Source organism: Pseudophryne corroboree, chromosome 2 (assembly GCF_028390025.1).
Source record: "Pseudophryne corroboree isolate aPseCor3 chromosome 2, aPseCor3.hap2, whole genome shotgun sequence".
Taxonomy (NCBI): domain Eukaryota; kingdom Metazoa; phylum Chordata; class Amphibia; order Anura; family Myobatrachidae; genus Pseudophryne; species Pseudophryne corroboree.
The window spans coordinates 433,771,607-433,791,204 of NC_086445.1; the positions used below are offsets into that span (position 1 = coordinate 433,771,607).

Genomic DNA, 19,598 nt, shown 5'->3' on the forward strand with positions numbered 1-19,598 from the left:
GAACCCTTGCTCGTCGAATGATCCCCAGTACCTTTGGAATGAGAGGAAGTAGAGGGAACACATACACGAACTGGAATACCCACGGAGACACCAGGGCGTCCACTGCACTGGCTTGGGGGTCCCTTGACCTGGAACAATACCTCGGGAGCTTCTTGTTGAGATGAGACGCCATCATGTCGATCAACGGAATTCCCCAACGCTTTGTAACCTCTGCAAATACCTCTTGGTGAAGAGCCCACTCTCCCGGATGGAGATCGTGTCTGCTGAGGAAATCTGCTTCCCAGTTGTCCACTCCCGGTTGGAAGACTGCTGACAGGGCGCTCACGTGTTGTTCCGCCCAGCGAAGGATTCTTGTGGCCTCCGCCATTGCCGCTGTGCTCCTTGTTCCGCCTTGACGGTTTATATGTGCCACCGCTGTGATGTTGTCTGACTGTACCAGGACAGGTCGACCCTGAAGAAGGCTTCTTGCTTGTAGCAGTCCGTTGTAAATGGCTCTTAACTCGAGAACATTTATGTGGAGACAAGCTTCCTGGAGCAACCATCTCCCCTGGAAGTTTCTTCCTTGGGTGACTGCACCCCAGCCCCGGAGACTTGCATCTGTTGTCAGAAGTACCCAGTCCAGGATACCGTACCGGCGTCCTTCTAGGAGGTGAGAACTTTGTAGCCACCACAGGAGAGAAATTCTGGCTCTGGGAGATAGACTTATCTTCCGGTGCATGTGCAGGTGAGACCCGGACCATTTGCTCAGCAAGTCTCACTGAAACACCCGGGCATGAAACCTGCCAAACGGAATGGCTTCGTACGCCGCAACCATTTTTCCCAGAACCCGAGTACAGTGATGGATTGACACACTCAGAAGTTCCCTGACCATCGACTGCAGATCCAGAGCTTTTTCTTCAGGAAGAAATACTCTCCGTAACTCCGTGTCCAGAATCATGCCCAGAAAAGACAGCCGAGTGGTCGGAATCAACTGAGATTTCGGCAAATTTAGCACCCAACCGTGCTGTCGCAGCACCGACAGCGCCAAATTTACACTCCTCAGCAACCGTTCCTTGGACCTCGCCTTTATCAGGAGATCGTCCAAGTACGGGATAATTGTAACTCCTTGCTTGCGAAGGAGAACCATCATTTCTGCCATGACCTTGGTGAAAATCCTCGGGGCCGTGGAAAGCCCAAACGGCAACGTCTGAAATTGGTAATGAGAATCCTGTATCGCAAACCTGAGGAAGGCCTGATGCGAAGGATATATCGGGACGTGTAAGTAGGCATCCTTTATGACGACTGACGCTATAAAATCCCCCCCTTCTAGGCTGGAAATCACAGCTCGAAGAGATTCCATCTTGAACTTGAAAACTTTCAAGTATGGATTGAGAGATTTTAGATTAAGAATCGGTCTGACCGAACCGTCCGGTTTCAGCACAACAAAGAGGCTCGAGTAGAACCCCTCCCCCGTTGTGACGGGGGAACGGGAACAATGACCCTCTGTTGACACAATTTTTGTATCGCTGCCAGCACCACCTCCCTGTTCGGAAGAGACACTGGTAAGGCCGAAATGAAAAATCGGTGAGGGGGCACCTCCCGAAACTCCAGCTTGTATCCCTGAGACACAATCTCTAGGACCCAAGGATCCAGGTCTGATTGAATCCAGACCTGACTGAAGACTCGCAGTCGGTCCCCCACCGGTCCGGACTCCCCCAGGGAAGCCCCAGCATCATGCGGTGGACTTGGTAGAGGCAGGCGACTTCCTTCCCCTTCCTCTACCCTTAGAAGCAAGGAAGGGCAAACATTTTCCACGCCTGTATTTATTGGGACGAAAGGACTGCATCTGCTGATGTGGTGCCTTTTTGTGTTGTGTGGGAACATAGGGAAGAAAAGAGGACTTACCCGCCGTCGCGGTAGAGACTAGGTCCGCCAAGCCGTCCCCAAACAAGACATCACCTTTGAAGGGTAAAGCTTCCATAGCTCTCTTGGAGTCGGCTTCAGCATTCCATTGATGGATCCACAACGCCCTCCTGGCCGATATCGACATGGCATTGGCTCTTGATCCCAAGAGACAAACATCCCTCGCCGCATCCTTCAGGTAATCTGCAGCGTTCTTGATATAACCAAGAGTCAAAAGAACATTATCTTTATCAAGGGTATCCATATCATTAGCTAAATTCTCAGCCCATTTAGCAATAGCACGACTCACCCATACCGACGCCACCGCAGGTCTGAGCAATGCACCCGAATTAGCGAAAATGGACTTCAGAGACGTCTCCAGCTTGCGATCCGCCGGATCCTTGAGAGCTGCCGTGTCAGGAGACGGAAGCGCCACTTTCTTAGACAAACGAGAAAGAGCTTTGTCAACATTTGGAGACGACTCCCATTTTTCCCTGTCATCAGAGGGGAAAGGATACGCCATGTAAATCCTCTTGGGAATCTGCGCCCTCTTGTCCGGCGACTCCCAAGCCTTTTCACAAAGAGTATTCATTTCATGAGAGGGGGGAAACTTCACCTCAGGTTTTTTTCCCTTGAACAAGCAAATCCTTGTTTCCTGTACCGCAGATTCATCAGAAATGCGTAAAACATCTTTTATAGCCACAATCATGTATTGAATACTCTTAAATAGTCGTGGATGCAAAGCAGCCTCAGTAAAATCGACCTCGGAATCAGAGTCCGTGTCGGTATCAGTATCTACCACTTGAGTAAATGGCCGCTTTTGCGACCCCGATGGGGTCTGCACCTGAGCCAAAGCCTCCTCCATGGATTTTTCCACACCTGCGTCTGTATCCAACCTCTTTGATAAAGAAGCTACAGTCGTATTAATTGTACTTAGCAATGTGAGTAAATCAGGTGTTGGCTGCGCCGACAGGTCCAAATCTAGACCCGCATCCGCTCCCCCAATAACCTCCTCCGGTGAATAACATTCAGCCTCAGACATGCCGACAGGTATTATCGACACACGTACACACACAGAATGTCTCAGGTAGGGGACAGGCCCACAATGAAGCCCAGATAGAGGACACAGAGGGAGTATGCCAGCTCACACCCCAGCACCCAAATATCCCGTCAAGGGATATATGTGACCAGCGCTGCTTAAATTATAATAATATGCACCACAACTGCACCCCCCCCGTTACTTTGAGAGGAGCTGTGGAGGTCCCGGGCCAGCGTCTCCTTCAGCTGCGTGTGGAGGAGAAAATGGCGCTGTGAGCCGCGCGGCTAAGCTCCGCTCCTTCCTGGCGCGCTTCAGCCAGCCAAATTTGAAAGTTTGAAAATGCCGGCGGGGTCTGCGAAACGGTGCCAAGGCACTGAAAAGGCTTCTGCCGGCTCCCGGACCCCAGTAACATGCTGCCCAGGGCGCCCCCCCAGCGCCCTGCTCCCTGTGAGTGCCGTTAGTGATAGTGTGTGGGAGCTGTACCTGGTTACTCAAGTCTTCTGCCGTCCTGAAGTCTTCTGTTCTTCTCATACTCACCTGACTTCTGTCTTCTGGCTTCTGTGAGGGGGGTGACGGCGCGGCTCCGGGAACAAGCAGCTAGGCGCACCAAGTGATCGTACCCTCTGGAGCTAATGGTGTCCAGTAGACGAGAAGCAGAACCCTTAAACTAAGAAGAAGTAGGTCCTGCTTCTCTCCCCTCACTCCCACGCTGCAGGGAGCCTGTAGCCAGCAGGTCACCCTGAAAATAAAAAACCTAACAAAAGTCTTTTCAAGAGAAACTCAGGAGAGCTCCCCTAGTGAATGTCCAGTCAGTCCTGGGCACAAAGTCTAACTGAGGTCTGGAGGAGGGGCATAGAGGGAGGAGCCAGTTCACACCCAGTTTAAGTCTTTTCAGTGTGCCCAAGCTCCTGTGGATCCCGTCTATACCCCATGGTCCTTTTGGAGTCCCCAGCATCCTCTAGGACGTAAGAGAAACTTAAGGGTTTTTACCTATTATATTGACCCCTAAAATGGGATTTTTAGATGGATCCGTGATTCAGAAAGATCTAGATGTAATCAACAGAATGTCAATATTCAGTACAGAATCTACACATTGTATATCACCAAGCATGCAAACTGACACAGATGCGAGAGAGAAAAGCACTGATCATCTTGAGGGAGAGGCCATGGGCAAAGGTCAATGGTCATATGCATGACTGTCATTCAAATTAAAATAAAAAGATAGCACACATTCATGGTCACTGTCTGAATGAGAACACATTTCCTAAAGGTCACTAAAATGACATGCATGAAAAGGAAATCCTTCATGTTCATCATCTTTCCTATATTGGATACTGTATGTGGATTTTCTATGCCATTCAAATAACTTACTTCATACTAGGGGTAATAGAAATGGATGGAGGAGGTGGTGAGAGTCGCACAGGAACATCATATTCTTCCATTAGAACATTTGATAAAACCTAGGAAAAACCAGATTGATTAGCATAATAGAATGTTTGGGTATATCCATATTAAAAAGATATTAGGCATCATTTATAGAAATTGGAGAAGAGAAGTCCGGTGCAAACATTTGCTTTGAGTATTACTGTCAGATAGGGACAGAGAAGCATTGGATCATCTGCAAAGTTATAACAATAACCGCTTTAATAACTACCTCCAATTGCATTTACAAAGTACCTTATTTGTTTTTTCCACCAACAGTTTGTCATAAAAACATTTCCTTACCCTTACACTTTCCGACGATAATTCATGATGTTTATGTTGTTTATACATAAATCTGGCATCAGAACTCAAATGTCTCATATGTCTTCCATTTAAAACTGAATTTGCAGTTTTCCCAAGTTTAGGAGAGCTGTCAAATGTAACACGACATGCACCAGAAATGTCTCTTGGGCACCAGGCTTCAATGGACATAGGCTGGTCCCTACAAGGCACATTTTCCACATGATGTAAATGTCTACATGTTCTGCTGTCAGGTGGAATAGGAGGTGGTCTCTCTGGTGGGGGAGGCGGTTCTCTCAATGGAGGTGGTGGTGCAGGAAGAGGTTTATCTTGTTTTCGGACCATACACGGAGAGGACTAATCAAAACCAAAATAAATAAATGCATTATTATACATAAACATTTTATTTATGTGAGGCTATGCAATGACATTTATTCCAATAACTATGTTCAGTGTTCTGGCATACAATTATGCGGTCCAACAGCGGGGCAGATGTATTAACCTGTAGAAGGCATAAGGAAGTGATAAACCAGTGATATGTGCAAGGTGATAAACACACCAGCCAATCAGCTCCAATATGTAAATTAACATCTCACTGGTTTATCACTTCCTTATGCTTTCTACAGGTTAATACATCTGCCCCATTGCTTTTTATGGCAATCAAACAGTGGGGCAGATGTATTAACCTGGAGAAGGCATTAGGAAGTGATAAACCAGTGATATGTGCAAGGTGATAAAGGCAGCAGCCAATCAGGTCCTAACTGTTAATTTACATATTGGAGATGATTGGCTGGTGCCTTTATCACCATGCTCATATCACTGGTTTATCACTTCCTTATGCCTTTTCCAGGTTAATACATCTGCCCCAAAATTTGTAAATTCCAAACTTAAAAGTGCTGTAAATTCGGGTTGGAGCTGGTGTGAAGGATGCTCAGTGGTTGCTGTTCAGAGCTTTATCCAGGTTTTAGTGGATATGGTTAAATCTTCTGAAAAGCAGCAATGTTAAAATAATGTTGTAACTAAAATAACAACCAATATATTTATTTTAAGTCCGTTTTCTTCAAACCTAGCCAAATGTTGCACATTATATACCAAACTTTTTTCTTTTTTTTACATTTAAAATGTGCCCATTTGTTTCCACAACTAACTACAAAATCTTGTTCTCTGCATCATATTTTGTGAGTTTCCTTTATGCAAATCACACACTGCGTCCAATACATTTACCACACAGTCTGACAGTGTGTGATAAAGCTTAAGACACAGTATCATATTATCAATAGGTACACAACAAAGCAAAACCATAAACACAATATAAAGGGTGTCCCACAGAGTCCATACATCTATAGACAATTATGAAAATAAAGTACACATAATTGCTTAGCTGCAAGTACCTTCTGAATAGCACATTTTGTAGCTCAATAAAAGATGGAGCTCCAAAGGTTACCTTCAACTTCTTTAAACCAATATATGCAGTAATTTCTACTTTAATCCTCTTCAGATACCAAACTTTATTTCAAAAGAATTATTACCTTTGGTGACCCTGTGGGACTGGCACAGGGCGAGCGAGCTACTCCTTTCTGAATAAGATCCAGCCGTGGAGGAACAGGTGGAAGATTGAGATGGGGGATCTGCAGAGGATCAGAGGGAGTTTTTTTCCTTTGTGAAAGGGGCGAGGAACCAGGAGATGTCACGGGAGAATTCTGTCTATCATTCATCTACAACAAAAATAGCAACAACATTAACATTGTTAGATTATACGTCTGAAGTAGCTTTTTTTTTTTGCTCTGCTTATAAGACTCAAACTTTCAGGTCAATGCGTGCATCCCCTGCAGATTAAAGTGTGTACACAGGATTATTACTGACCTGAAAGCGACTACATCCTAATGTAATGCTTCCAAGCAATCTATAACTTTAAAATGCAGTAGTCTGATTTCTTTTACAATGTCACTAGGATGTGTCAAGGAAAACCGTACCTGAACTACATTAAAATAAAATGTAACATTTTTCTAAATCTTATTCCAATTCCCAGTTTTCCTGAGACTACTGAGACTACTGAGGGTTGTAGGGATTGGTATCCGTTTGGATGGTCGACCATGTTATGGTCGACAGTCATTAGGTCGACCACTATTGGTCGACATTGACATGGTCGACACATGAAAAGGTCGACATGAGTTTTTCAAATTTTTTTTCTTTTGTGGAACTTTTCCATATTTTACGATCCACGTGGACTACGATTGGGAACGGTAATCTGTGCCGAGCGCAGCGGTAGCGGAGCGAGGGGACACGGTGCACTAATTGGGGTTCCCCGTCACTTTACGCAAAAACAACACCAAAAAAAGTTTAAAAAACTCATGTCGACCTTTTCATGTGTCGACCTGTCATGTGGCGTCCATTTTCATGAGTCGACCATTTACCCATGTCGACCATGCCAATGTCGCCCATAACATGGTCGACCATTCATACCGGAACCGTCGGGATTCCGACGTCAGTCACATAACCGCTGGCATCCTGACCAAACGCATACCCTGGCTAAACAGCGACTGAAAACAAATACTGAAGTAAAAAAATAAAATAAAAAGTTATAAAACCATGAGCCGGGCAATAAATCAACTACTTTCATATCATTATAAACTAAGTAAATAATGTATTAAGAACTACTTTTAGTCTAATCTCTATCCCATTTTTCTTGCATCTAGCAAATTCCTACATTTTAATTAAATATTTCTATACTCAGATGAGCAATCCAGATCAGTAGCAGCTGACATCTTTTTAAACATTACATTACTGTTTATACCAATCACTGAAAGTTTTATTGACTTTTTATTCAGCAATGTTATCTTTGAAACAGTATTGACATGCAGCATTTGTAAGGAATTATCCTTGTAATTGTGATGCATTCTCCTGAATTAGAGAGAAAAATAAATACATTAAATCTGATACATCGAACAACTTTGTTAGTAAGTAAATCTGAGCAAGTATTCATGGCTGACATGCATATTTGTATTCTGATTATTCAGTTAGGGATATACCCATTAACAAACAATTTTGCCCCCCCCCCCCCCTTTCTTTGAACAGAACACTCTACAAGCAGAGAATATATAGGATGAAGAATAATAATGTACTATAACAAATATTGTGTTACCTTTCTCACAGAGGCCAGCCTGTTCATTATCAAGCATTCTTCACGCTCATCTTCATCATCAAAGTCCAGCATTGGTGTTCCTAAACTATCTAGAATATTGCAGCCCCTGCCTTCGTGACTTGGATCAAAAGGGTCGACTATAATCGGTTCAGTGCCCTTGATCTCACAACGACAGAAGGGACAACCTTGACCATCCGATTCCTGCAAAGAAGAAGTTGTGAATATGAGCCGCTCATCATACCGTATATAATTGCATCTATACAGAATAGACCATCAGGCAAGCACAGTAAACATACAGTATTCTGTGAAGTATTCAAGCTTTTGTTGACATAATGTTATGTGTAATCTTTTGATTTACAACAGTCTTTTAATCTTGAAAATAATAAAATAAAATTGAGGTCACCAAAATAAGAAATTTCGCCACCTAGGTAAATAAATCTAAGATTGCACTGACTTGCGATTGATAAATACTGGGTGAAACTAGGGTCAGAAAATAATATATTTTATGAAGCACATCATCATATACAGTTTAAAGTATACAAAGCTTATTCTCATGGGGAAATTGTGTGATCCTTGACTAAACATGCAGATGCTAATGTCTAAGCCATGTCCACAATAATGTTATTTCAGTCCAATGACAAAAAGGTTATTAATCAATAAACACGAAAGTGAAAAAATGTAATCATCTGACACCACACGGAAGAAAACCATCAAAAGAGATCTTACACAGTCCTAGACAGTGTTATTTCTGGTTAGGGATTTAACCTAGATCTTTTATTTTCATACGCAGTATACTCCTGATGCACCCAAATCAATGGAATTATCCAATATTTCCTCTAATTGCTTTATAGTATTTGGCCCCCAAATTGAAGTATGAGAGGGGTCAGGCTATGAGTCTTCCAGTTTTTTGTCAACATTATGTGACCCCTGTGTGTGTGGCATTGTCATTAAATGTTTATTTGTAGAGAACACTCCTCAACACCAAAGAGTAAGAAAAACAGTGTATGCACAACATGACATGAGGACTTAACAGACACACAAGAACAACCAGAAGGTCTAGAGTACCCTACTCATGAGAGCTTACAATCTAACGAGGGGCAAGTCAAAGCAGAAACAGAGTGTGGGATAGAGAAGTAGTAAAACAATGCTCAATGCGAATAGTGTCAGATGCAGAAGCAAGCAATATTCATTGTAAGATGTGTTAGGCGTGAGTGTGGTAGACAATGGTTAAGAGATGGATTTGTGAACTGGGTGAGGCATGGTAGAAAAATACATAGGCGTGCAACACCATGATAGGAGTCCTGTAAGTGGTTAGCAGAATGGGAGAATAGTTATGAGAAAAAATGCGAGGCACAGGTTAAAAGCAGTTCTAATAGGTGGAAAGGGAGTTCGAGAATAGGGTCAGATTAAGAAGAAAATGTGCTGGAGTTCTGATTCTGGAGTTATTGGGGATACATTTTAGAAACCAACAGAAAGTGACACAGAGGATGACAAACGTCAGTTAGGAAGCTTTGCAATAATTGAGGCAGGAGATGAGTGCAGACAAGGAATGTGGTTAAATCTAAGGTGAGAAAGGGAGAGGTTTGGCAAAGTCTCAGAGGTGGAGGTGATAGGACTGCTAAAGAGATTGGATGTGAGGAAAGAAGGAGAAAGCAGAACAGAAATGCAACTGATGTGAAGGAATTTGGTGCGTGCTCTAATAGAGGAGTGGTAGACTAGTTCCATTTTGGACAAACAGAGCTTTGGTAGCTTTGATGCATTCATGTGGAGATGGCAAAGACAGCTGGACAAACTGAATATTAGCTAAAAGGAAAGCCATCAATAGCTAGGCAATACGTTTCCCACTAGATTCAACAAAAATGCCCACACGTTTAAGATCAATACACAAACATAATATGCACCAAACTCTGACATTTTATGTAATCAATTTTTTTATGGTTAACATTGTTGCAATTATGGTTCCTGAAAGTTTCAATTTGAACGCACACGGACACATCTGTAGATCGAAAGTCCTGTTCAGGAAACCGTACTAAGAATATGACCATCTCAAGTGAATTTGTAAGGAGTGATAATTCCTTTTACTTAACTGTTCCACGGTAAGAGTTCCTTCCATAACCTACTAATAGAGCACATCTGCTCCGGACTTCTATAGGACTACCAGAGGAGGTGGCAAGTGATAGAACAAGGCAAACAGAGCCATTTAGCTGCAGCCAGACAATGGGAAGGTGTCGCCAAGAGTGATTACTAGTAATAGAAAATGAAAATCAGCCGTGGATCGTAAGGGAAGCCAGAGAGAGTAAAATAAATGATTAAATAAAAAAAAATATGATGTGGGAAGAGGGAAGTAAAAAAAAATAAAAAATACAGCTGACATACAGTAACAGAGTAAAGGAGGTGAAAAATGTATGAAAATAACAAAAAAAGAAAAGACGGCAATAAAGGGATAAAACTGGTGAAAGATCAAGACAGGATAGGCAAGCGGATAATCGAAGCGGTGTGAAAATTTCAACAGAAAAGGAGGGATAGATTATGTTCCTAAAATCTAAATTAAAGTGTATACTAAAGTAATGTATTAGCTAACATCTTTAAAAGGAAAGTTAACCTGATGTTATTTAAAGTGTACCATAAAGACAAAAATGCAAGCCTTAATTGAGGAGCTGAACTGTGCTTTATATTAGTGGAATTTTATGCCTGGACTGTTAAGAATATGAAAGTGTTGCAAGATTACGAAAAAGAAACCATAAATAAATGCAAAATTAAACCACTCAAACATAGAAGAAAAGTACTGTATTGTGCAAATACATGCAATAAAAGAAACAGTGTGAAAGTGAATTAAATATGGTGTTAACCAATAATAAACCTCAGTAATTATTAACACAGTGTTTTCCCTTATCAGCAATGCAGAGCTTCCCTCTTAGGGACCAAGAAACAACTTTTAAACAAAAACAGATATGGACTCTATGGTTTTATATTGCCTTACCAAGCCCTGCAGCATCATGACACATCACTGAAAATGTTCAAGATGTAGATGAATATAAAACAATAGTGCTATGTACAATGTTAAACCTCCCTATAAATAAGTATATCACACCTGTTTTCAAGTATAAACCGGTAATGTAACTAATATTAAGGTAAGCAATTACAGCATGTATGCTTTCTGATCCATCTTTCCAAACCTGCATGCACTGCAAATATCCCTACTTCTCAGTGCAGTGTGATCACTCCATCTTCATTCACATTGTGTGATTAAATACAGCTGGACATAGTACCATCCAGCCTTCCATCAGTTAAAGTATCAGCTTATAGTGGCATACTACCACATGCCTCTAATTTAAACTGAAAGTTAAAAGACCTTATTCGTGTGAAATAGAACACCACTTTATGTTAGGAATTTGCCAGTGATCTGCCATTTCAGCTTTTACAATGGCCTCTACTAGCAGTACACAGCTGTTTCACAGAGAACATACAGATGTAGCAAATGTTAAGCTAACATTAGACACGACCACTTCATTCACATAACGTGCACCAATTGAGGAAACCCGTAGCTTTAAGTGTACTCCCCAAAATGAAAGAAACCGCTTATAAGATATTTTACCTTGGTATTCTATTACAACAAAAATCATACTACATCTACTGATAGAGTTAAACAGCTTTCCCATTAATTGGCTCTTTTATACATTTTTGGTGTCGCTATCCAAGGATAAAGGGATTCTGGAAAATAATTAAAGATCTTACTCAGTTTCTGACATCACCATCAAGTGTATGGACCCACTCGTTAGTAGAATGACTATATTACAGTATGACACATAACATCCGTACATAAGAGTCAGGTAGCCAAAACTGGAAGTCATCCTCACATGAAATGGATAGAGAACTCCTCCTCACAGCCATTATTTATCACTTACTTTAAACATAAATTCAACTTCCTATTTCTGTTTCTGATTTAGTTCAAATTGGAAATATATAGGTAGTAGGCAGTTGGGCTGATATTGCAATGTTTAGCCAAAAATAACTACATTGACTGATAAGTTGATAGCAATCCATCTGCTGGCTATCAGGCATGTCAGAACAATGTGCTAAGATGATGATTGCAGATCGCAGCTAATAGCACTATAACTGGCTATAATACTATGGGCAGGATGTAATGGAGTCAGAGAACACTGGAGGTGCAGGATGCTGGCTGATCTGACATTTTTTTTAAAGGGGCAAACAACTTACAAAGTGGGAGGGACACCACTGCAGAAGAATGCAGCCAGGGAGCACATCAATTGACCAGTGAGTAAGTACTGTAGATGGCTCCTGGATGTCAGTTATGTTTCTCTGGAGGAGGAGGGAAGAAACGGAAACCCAAATACATCTACAAATGAGTTGGAATGGGAAAAAGATAAAGTAGCACATGTATTAAGCTTCGGAGGGAGATAACAGTGGAAAGAGAGTTAAAGGGTTAGATGTATGAAGGGGCGATATGGCGAGGAGAGGTATCATTGCAAATTATGTGCACTGATACCGCCCCCCTGTATTAATGCGGCAGTGTGTGCTCAGTCACAGGTTACAGGGGCACTATGCGTAACTGTCAATATCAGAGCTGCTATCTAGGGAATGTAAGAACGGTCACTGGCAGACCTTTTGGTTGCCCTATCCCAACAGCAGGGACAGCACTGTTCCTGGCTGTAGGCTCCTGGCTGCATGTAAAATCTTGCGATAGTAGCGAGATATCGCACATGCACACTGGAGCCAGCTGGGCAGGTAGACACAGGGCATCCGCATTAGGCTGTGGCTGTGTGTGCTCTGGGATAGCCGGATGGGGGTGTTCACTCCCCTGCTCCGGCAGACAAGTTGGTAATACTCGATAATCGATGTTCCTTCCTGCTTCGTCTCAGTAAGTAAAGCAGGAAGTGCTTTAGTGGCACAATCCATGCTGCTATATTACCTCTCCCCCAAAGTACCAGCCAATCAGCTCCTAACTGTCATGTCACATACTGTGTTTGAAAAATGACAGTTGCTGTAGGTGCTGTTTCACTGGCACTTTAGCTCTCTCCAAGGCTTAGCACATATGTACGAAAGTAGGACTCCCCCTTCAATTGATATTCTTCTATAAAAAAAAAACACATCAGCCCAGTAGTGGAGACTACTCCTGATCATGCGGGATCTGCATGGTTTGCAAGGACAGAGAGGATTGTACCACAAATGAATGGGGAGATAATGCAATATCACTGTTGTCCGCCACTCACTCAACCCTCTATTACTAATCTCAGCGCATCCTGCAAGACCCATTCATTTTTCTTTTCTTTTTAGAACATACAAGAAAAATGTTTATATAGTTTGAAAATACATGAAATATTACTCATTTTTCAAAATAGTGTTACTACAAGCCTACAGCGTGCAAGAGACACGCTACAGCGATTAAATGCGATCTCTACTACGTCGCATGTAAAAATACAAACTGGTCGCAGTGCCCGGGAAATTGATCGTGGGGAGGGCACAGACATGCTGGTGTTCTCATTACATTCTTATACTTACAATGATTAGCCATGGTGTGGTAAGAAAACTGATCAATCGTTTGGTATTTAACATTATGAAAGGTGTAAAAAAAAAATAATGCTACTGCATGGGCTACATGACAGCAGACTGCTCAGTGTTAAAAAAACAACAACAAACAAAAACTGCTAACGTGTGCATATTAGTAGGTTCCAGTGTCAGCTGAAACTAATTGCTCTAAAAATAATAATTATAATAAAAAGTTTATTACCAATTTTTACTGCTATCAATAAATATGATGGCTAAATATTTACTAGAAAGTAACACACACACACACACACACACACACACACACACACACACACACACACACACACACACACACACACACGCACAACACCATGGTAGTATGGTACTGTACATGCAGAGAATGGTCATTCTGTTTTATCCAATATTATGAATGTGTATGACTACAGTTGTGCGCGTTTTGATATCACACCAAACTCCATTAACACTGGTAGTAACAAGGGATTAACGTTGCAGAAAATCTAATTCAGTACATACAGTAAGTCTATGTTACCATTTCCCTTCATAGAGCTAGTGACACTATTTTATTTTTTTGTTAATAGAATTTGCAGTAGCATAAAGGGTCAATAAATAAGCTACTGGTAAAAAAAGTAGCTAGTTTTACGCATAAAGGTGATATACCAAAATTATCTTACTCTAGCTTCTATTAAAAAAAAAAAATGAAAAAAACAAACCTAGATAAGAGTCATATAAACAATCAATAAGAGGGACCTCTCAAAGCGAGTAAGAGCAAGTTACAACATGGGAAATTAAAATATTTACTGTGTTTTAGATACATTTAGGGGCATATTTTCTAAGCAGTGGCTTTTCAAAACCCTAAAAATGTTCAGATTTTGCCTTATTTAATAGTAAATGCAAAATTTTCCTATTTTGATGTAAGACAGCATCCTGAAACAGGAAATAGCAAATGTACCCTCAGTAATCAAATAAAAAAAGGCGGACACCATAGATAACAAACTCATTGCAAGTCACTTTGTGCATGAAATACAAATAATAACAATCAAAAAAGACACATGGCTATCAGGAAAGCTGATCGGCTGTTATAAGTGTGGGGCCAAAATCTGTACCACTTGTAAGTTTATATCACACAAATCAAAACATTTTACATCTAAGGAGATAGGAGAAAAAAAATTACAATAAATCATTGATTAACTGCAATACTTCATATACTGCAGTGTTTATCTATTATAATGCAGTTGTTCTCTACAATAATGTATGTGGAGAGAACAACTAGATGTCCGAAAACTCGAGTTTTCTGGAACATAAAAGGAATATTTCTAAATCGAGCGGAATAAGACCTGTCTTATATTGTCTTGTACTGCAAGTGCTGTTTTCTTGTTTGCTCATTTGATTATGTACTGTGTAATGGGATCCCTTGTGGCGCCATATAAATACAGGACAATAATAATAAGTAATATCTATAAACACTTTTCAATGTATCATTATAGCGATCCGACACAGAAAAAGTTAATGGGAATAGAACATATGCCCAAAACAGAAAGGGGTGAGGGACAGATTTTGGAAGTTATGACTTTTAATTTATCCATATACAGTATCTCCAAATAAATTCCCTATCCCTTTAAATGTTTCCCCCTAAAAAGGATGTCTCAAAGAAAAATCAGCTCTGCTTTAAGGAAACGCGGTTTCTCTTCTTGTACACTAAAGAATGTTACATTGTATCAGTGATACAAGATAAATACTAAACAAGTTGTTACATATATTCAAACAAGCGTTTGCTATGTTTTATTTGATTTTTAGCCTAAATATGTTTTTAAACTTACTCTGTGTTTAATTAATATGATAATGAATGGGGAAATAAATACTAGTGCACACTTAGGATCCACATCCTCTGATGAAAATACCAGTATGGTATGGAAACGCGTTAAGACAGGATGACCATATGCTTCACTCTCCAACCATTTTTATTAATTTGTCTGAATATGCAATTATCTCACCGCGACTACGGCTTCATCATTCAAGTACAAAGCTGATGCTCACATTCTAGGATACCAGCCGGCTTCATAACTGCAACACTGGGGGAACGTGACAGTTTACCACCCAATTATTGCAAGAAGCCGGGTAAGACTACTCACCATACTGTTACCACAAAAAAGTCTGGATACAAGAAAGGACATCTAATTGAATATATCCACATTATTAAACCCTAGAGGAGGACTGATCAACCCCTAAGGGCACAAGTGACTTAACATCTAGCATCATTTGATGGAATATTGATATAAAATGTGGAAACTTAAAAAGGGACTACAAATATATTGTGATATCAGCAGGACTAATCCATTTTGGTATATGAGAGCACACTTATTAAGTGTGCTAAAACAGGAGGACTTCCGGTTACGGCAGCGCATGAAGTAGCCGCGCTCCCCTCAAGCTCCGGTGCCCGCCGCTTATATACCTCGCGTATTGCCTCCTTAGGCAACCCCACCGCAACCACTAACCCCCTCAAGCCTCCTTGGGGTCCCCCCTCCTCTATATGGAGAGGTACCTCAGAAGCAGCAGAAATCGGGAAGGGACGGGGACAGACCTGCCACATCCAAGATGGCTACCGCAGCTGCTACTAATCCTGGACATCCAGACACTGCTCATTCCGTGGAACTACAGGTACAAAAACAACCCCGCAAGGTTCCTGCCATAGACACAGCACCAAGTGCCACACTAAATCCTGCCTTATCCTATGCTGATATTATGCGGGCTGTTAAGGAGACAGTGCAACCTTTATTACAGGAGCAAGCTCAAACACAGGCAGCTGCATTACAGCAAGCAGTGCTAGATATAAAAAGCCAATATAAGCAACTCACTAAGAGCCTGGCACATGTGGAACAAACTGCAGGCTCTAATTTTCAAGATGTAGCTGATTTAAAAGACACTGTGGCCAGTCTGCAGAAATCTGATGCGCAGGTTTGGGCGAAATTACATGATTTGGAGAATCGCTCGCGCAGATTACGCCTCATAGGCTTGCCTGAGTCCATTCGCGGCCCTGAGTTGTACAAATTCCTGCGTCACACGCTACCCGAACACCTGGATGTACAGGAAGTGTGTGCAGACTTAGTCGTAGATCGTGCTCATAGAACCGGCCCTTCCAGGCCCTCGGGCTCCGGCTCTAGACCGCCTGCGGTCTTATTTAAGTGCCTTAATTTCCTCCATAAAGAAGCGCTGTGGTCGGCATCTCGTCGCCTCAGGGATATCTCGTGGGACGGGAATAAACTATTACTGTTCCAGGACTACTACCCGGAATTAACACGGCTGCGGAAAGCTTTTACACCCACATGTTAATCACTGGTGTCGGCCGGTCGTAAATTTGCGCTGTTGTACCCTGCACGCTTACGAATCTTTGATGGAAACTCCTTTAAAGACTTCTCCACGCCTGCAGATGCTGAGAGTTTCCTATCGGAGGGAAATAACAGGATGGAAGAAGAAGAGAGCTAATCTATATATTCAGCTGTCATGCCCTGAATGCCTGTCGACTTAGGCTTTCGAACTGTGTGTCTGGATTCCTACTCTGATGCTGGACTTATGGCCCGGAATCTACCTCTGGGAGACATTCCACTAGTAATATTCGCAAGATACTGGCGGCGGCGCACTGGCTGGGTCACACGGGGAATGTGGACCCACATTTTCTCTTCTCGCTAGATGCCGAAAAGGCCTTTGATCTGGTGAGCTGGGATCATTTATATACCACTCTGGCGAGGTTTGGGTTCCCGTCGGGCCTAGCCGGTGTGCTGCGGGCTTTGTACTCCAATTCGAGTTCTCGTATCCTATGTAATTTCTCTTGGATCCTGTGCAGTTGGGAAGGGGCACCAGACAAGGTTGCCCATTACCGCCCCTAATATTTGCGCTGGCTGTAGAACCTCTAGCTCTGGCGCTGCGAGGGCTCCCTTCATTCTCAGGTATTTCAATTTATGACCAGGAACTTAAAATAAGCTTATTTGCAGATGATATGTTACTCTATATATCCCACCCTGAAGTCTCCATCCCAGCCATAATGGAAAAAATTCGAGAATTCGGCCTCTTTGCTGGTTATAAGGTGAATACTTTAAAATCCGAACTACTCCCTTTGACTCAGACAGCACTTAATATGTCCTCCCTCCCTCTCCTCTCCCAATTTACTGTTAATAAAACTAAATTGAAGTATCTTGGGATTTATTTGCCACCCGATTTAACGGATCTTTACAAGATGAACTTTACACGCATACTACAGGCTATTTCTACCCAGCTCCAATCATGGTCAGCGCTCCCCCTATCTTTGCTAGGCCGCGCGGTGGTCCTCAAGAGCATTATTTTCCCAAAGATCTCTTTTATTCGCTCCAGTTACTGCCCCTTAAACTCTCCAGAGCGGATGCACTTGTTTATGATAAAATGTGCACAAAATTCCTGTGGGCAAATAAAAAACCAAGAATAGCATTAGCTAAACTTAAGTTGCGGAGGGAGGAGGGGGGCCTTGCGATCCCGGATCTGCTTACTTTCTCTAGGGCGGTGGCTTTCAGATATATAAATGACTGGCTTACGGCAAAAACCACATACACGAATTATCACATTGAGCAGGCTTTAGTGGCACCTTATGACTTGAAGGCCTTGTTACACACTCCGCTCACCCTGCTCCCTTCGCAAGTGAAAACGAATCTATTATTTTGGGACGCTTATATCGCTTGGAAAATAATTTATAAAGCACTACACAGGAATTTTGGCCGTACTGATTTTATTCCTATCTGTGGGAATCCTTGTTTTACCCCTCCCTTGGAGAATGCAAAATTCGAGGTGTGGCGGACTAAGGGAATCAGTAGCATCAGAGATGTTTTTGATCCTGGAGGTTTGGTGTATTCTTTTTCTGGGCTGGTGGAGAGGTATGGTGTGCATCGATCGGAATTCTTCATGTATCTCCAAGTTAGACATTATGTACAATCCCTCCCTGACCCATTACTCCAACCCGGTGGTTCTGACTCCCTCACCTCCTTACTCACTCGAACTGCTAAGCTACCTTATAAAACAAAATGGTTATATTGGGACCTTCTCCCTAGTGTTGTGAATAAGTTATGGAGTCAGATGTTCGAAAAATGGAAGGTAGACCTCTCTATGCAAGGGTCCCTAACTGATTTTTTCCACCCTTTACCAGGTAATTTTAAAGCTTTACACTCCTCGAACCAACAGGAGATCCATGTAAAAATTTTAAACCGAGCATATATATCCCCTAGTCAGAGGAGTCATATGGTGCCTTTGGATTCAGGACAATGTCTTAAATGCAGAGCACCCCATGCAACCCTGATGCATGTATTTTGGAGTTGCCCCAAGATACAAAGATTTTGGAATAAAATTTTATGGTATTTAAACAGTAAATTTGGGTTGCGTCTCCCCTTACCACCTAAGGCACTGCTGGGTTTACATCTCTCTTATGGGGAGTTACCGGCTGAGATCCTCCCATTGCGTCCCTTCCTTTACGTGTTTCTCACACTGGCAAAGAAGGCCATTCTGATGCAATGGATCCATAGATCCCCCCCCAGATTAGAGCAACTTCTGGGAATGGTGAAGTCGACTATGTATTATGATAGACAATCTGCCTTTTTACGATGTGGACAAGCATGCTCATTTGTTCTATAAGAAGTGGGGACCGTTTATTGAAGTTCTGGATCCCATGCTTAGGTCTCATATCCTTAAATTTTTCGACTCGCTGAAAAGAACGACCCTGAGAGAGATATGCACCCCCCCTCAACCCACTATACGAGTCCCTAGCTGGATTGATATATTTTGTGATTCTTGTCAACCTTAACACCACTACAGCTCCAACTCGATGTAGCTATTGGCTATGGCGCGCTATGTCATGTGGCCGTCCTGGCGGGAAATGTGCAGCCTGATTCAATGTTTGTGTCCCCCTGAAGGGTTACCTCTTCTGTCTTTGTACATATTACTTTTTATATGATCAGTTTCCTTGTGGTGGTTACAGTGTAAAAGTGAATATTTCTATTTCCCTAGTGAAGGGTTAAAACATGCTATATGAACTCTTATGTGTTTGCATGGATGCGTGCTGCCCTGTGCTAGGTGCCTTTGTCTCTCATACAGATACCAGGCTTGTGTGGGTCTGGCATCCAAGGTCAGTTCTATACCAGATGAAACCTGCTTTTTCTACTTCTGTGTGTTACTAAAAGATCTTGTGTTAAGTTCCGTTTGATGCAACGTATATAACATCTGCCTAGCAACTGCTATATCCAATTATGTTATGTCAAGTATTATCCACCCCTA

General features: G+C 42.1%; 1 protein-coding gene across 8 annotated transcripts in view; it reads right to left on the reverse strand.

Annotated features, from left to right (window-relative positions):
* Positions 1-19,598, reverse strand: part of CBLB (Cbl proto-oncogene B) — a 394,231-nt gene that overhangs the window by 105,585 nt on the left and 269,048 nt on the right. For all 8 annotated transcript variants that reach the window (XM_063953613.1, XM_063953612.1, XM_063953611.1 and 5 more), the window contains exons 9-12: positions 7,785-7,985; positions 6,172-6,357; positions 4,646-4,999; positions 4,292-4,380 (exon numbers count right to left, since the gene is read on the reverse strand). In XM_063953613.1, the coding sequence (XP_063809683.1) occupies positions 4,292-4,380; positions 4,646-4,999; positions 6,172-6,357; positions 7,785-7,985 (830 nt within the window). The remainder of the gene's footprint in view (positions 1-4,291; positions 4,381-4,645; positions 5,000-6,171; positions 6,358-7,784; positions 7,986-19,598) is intronic.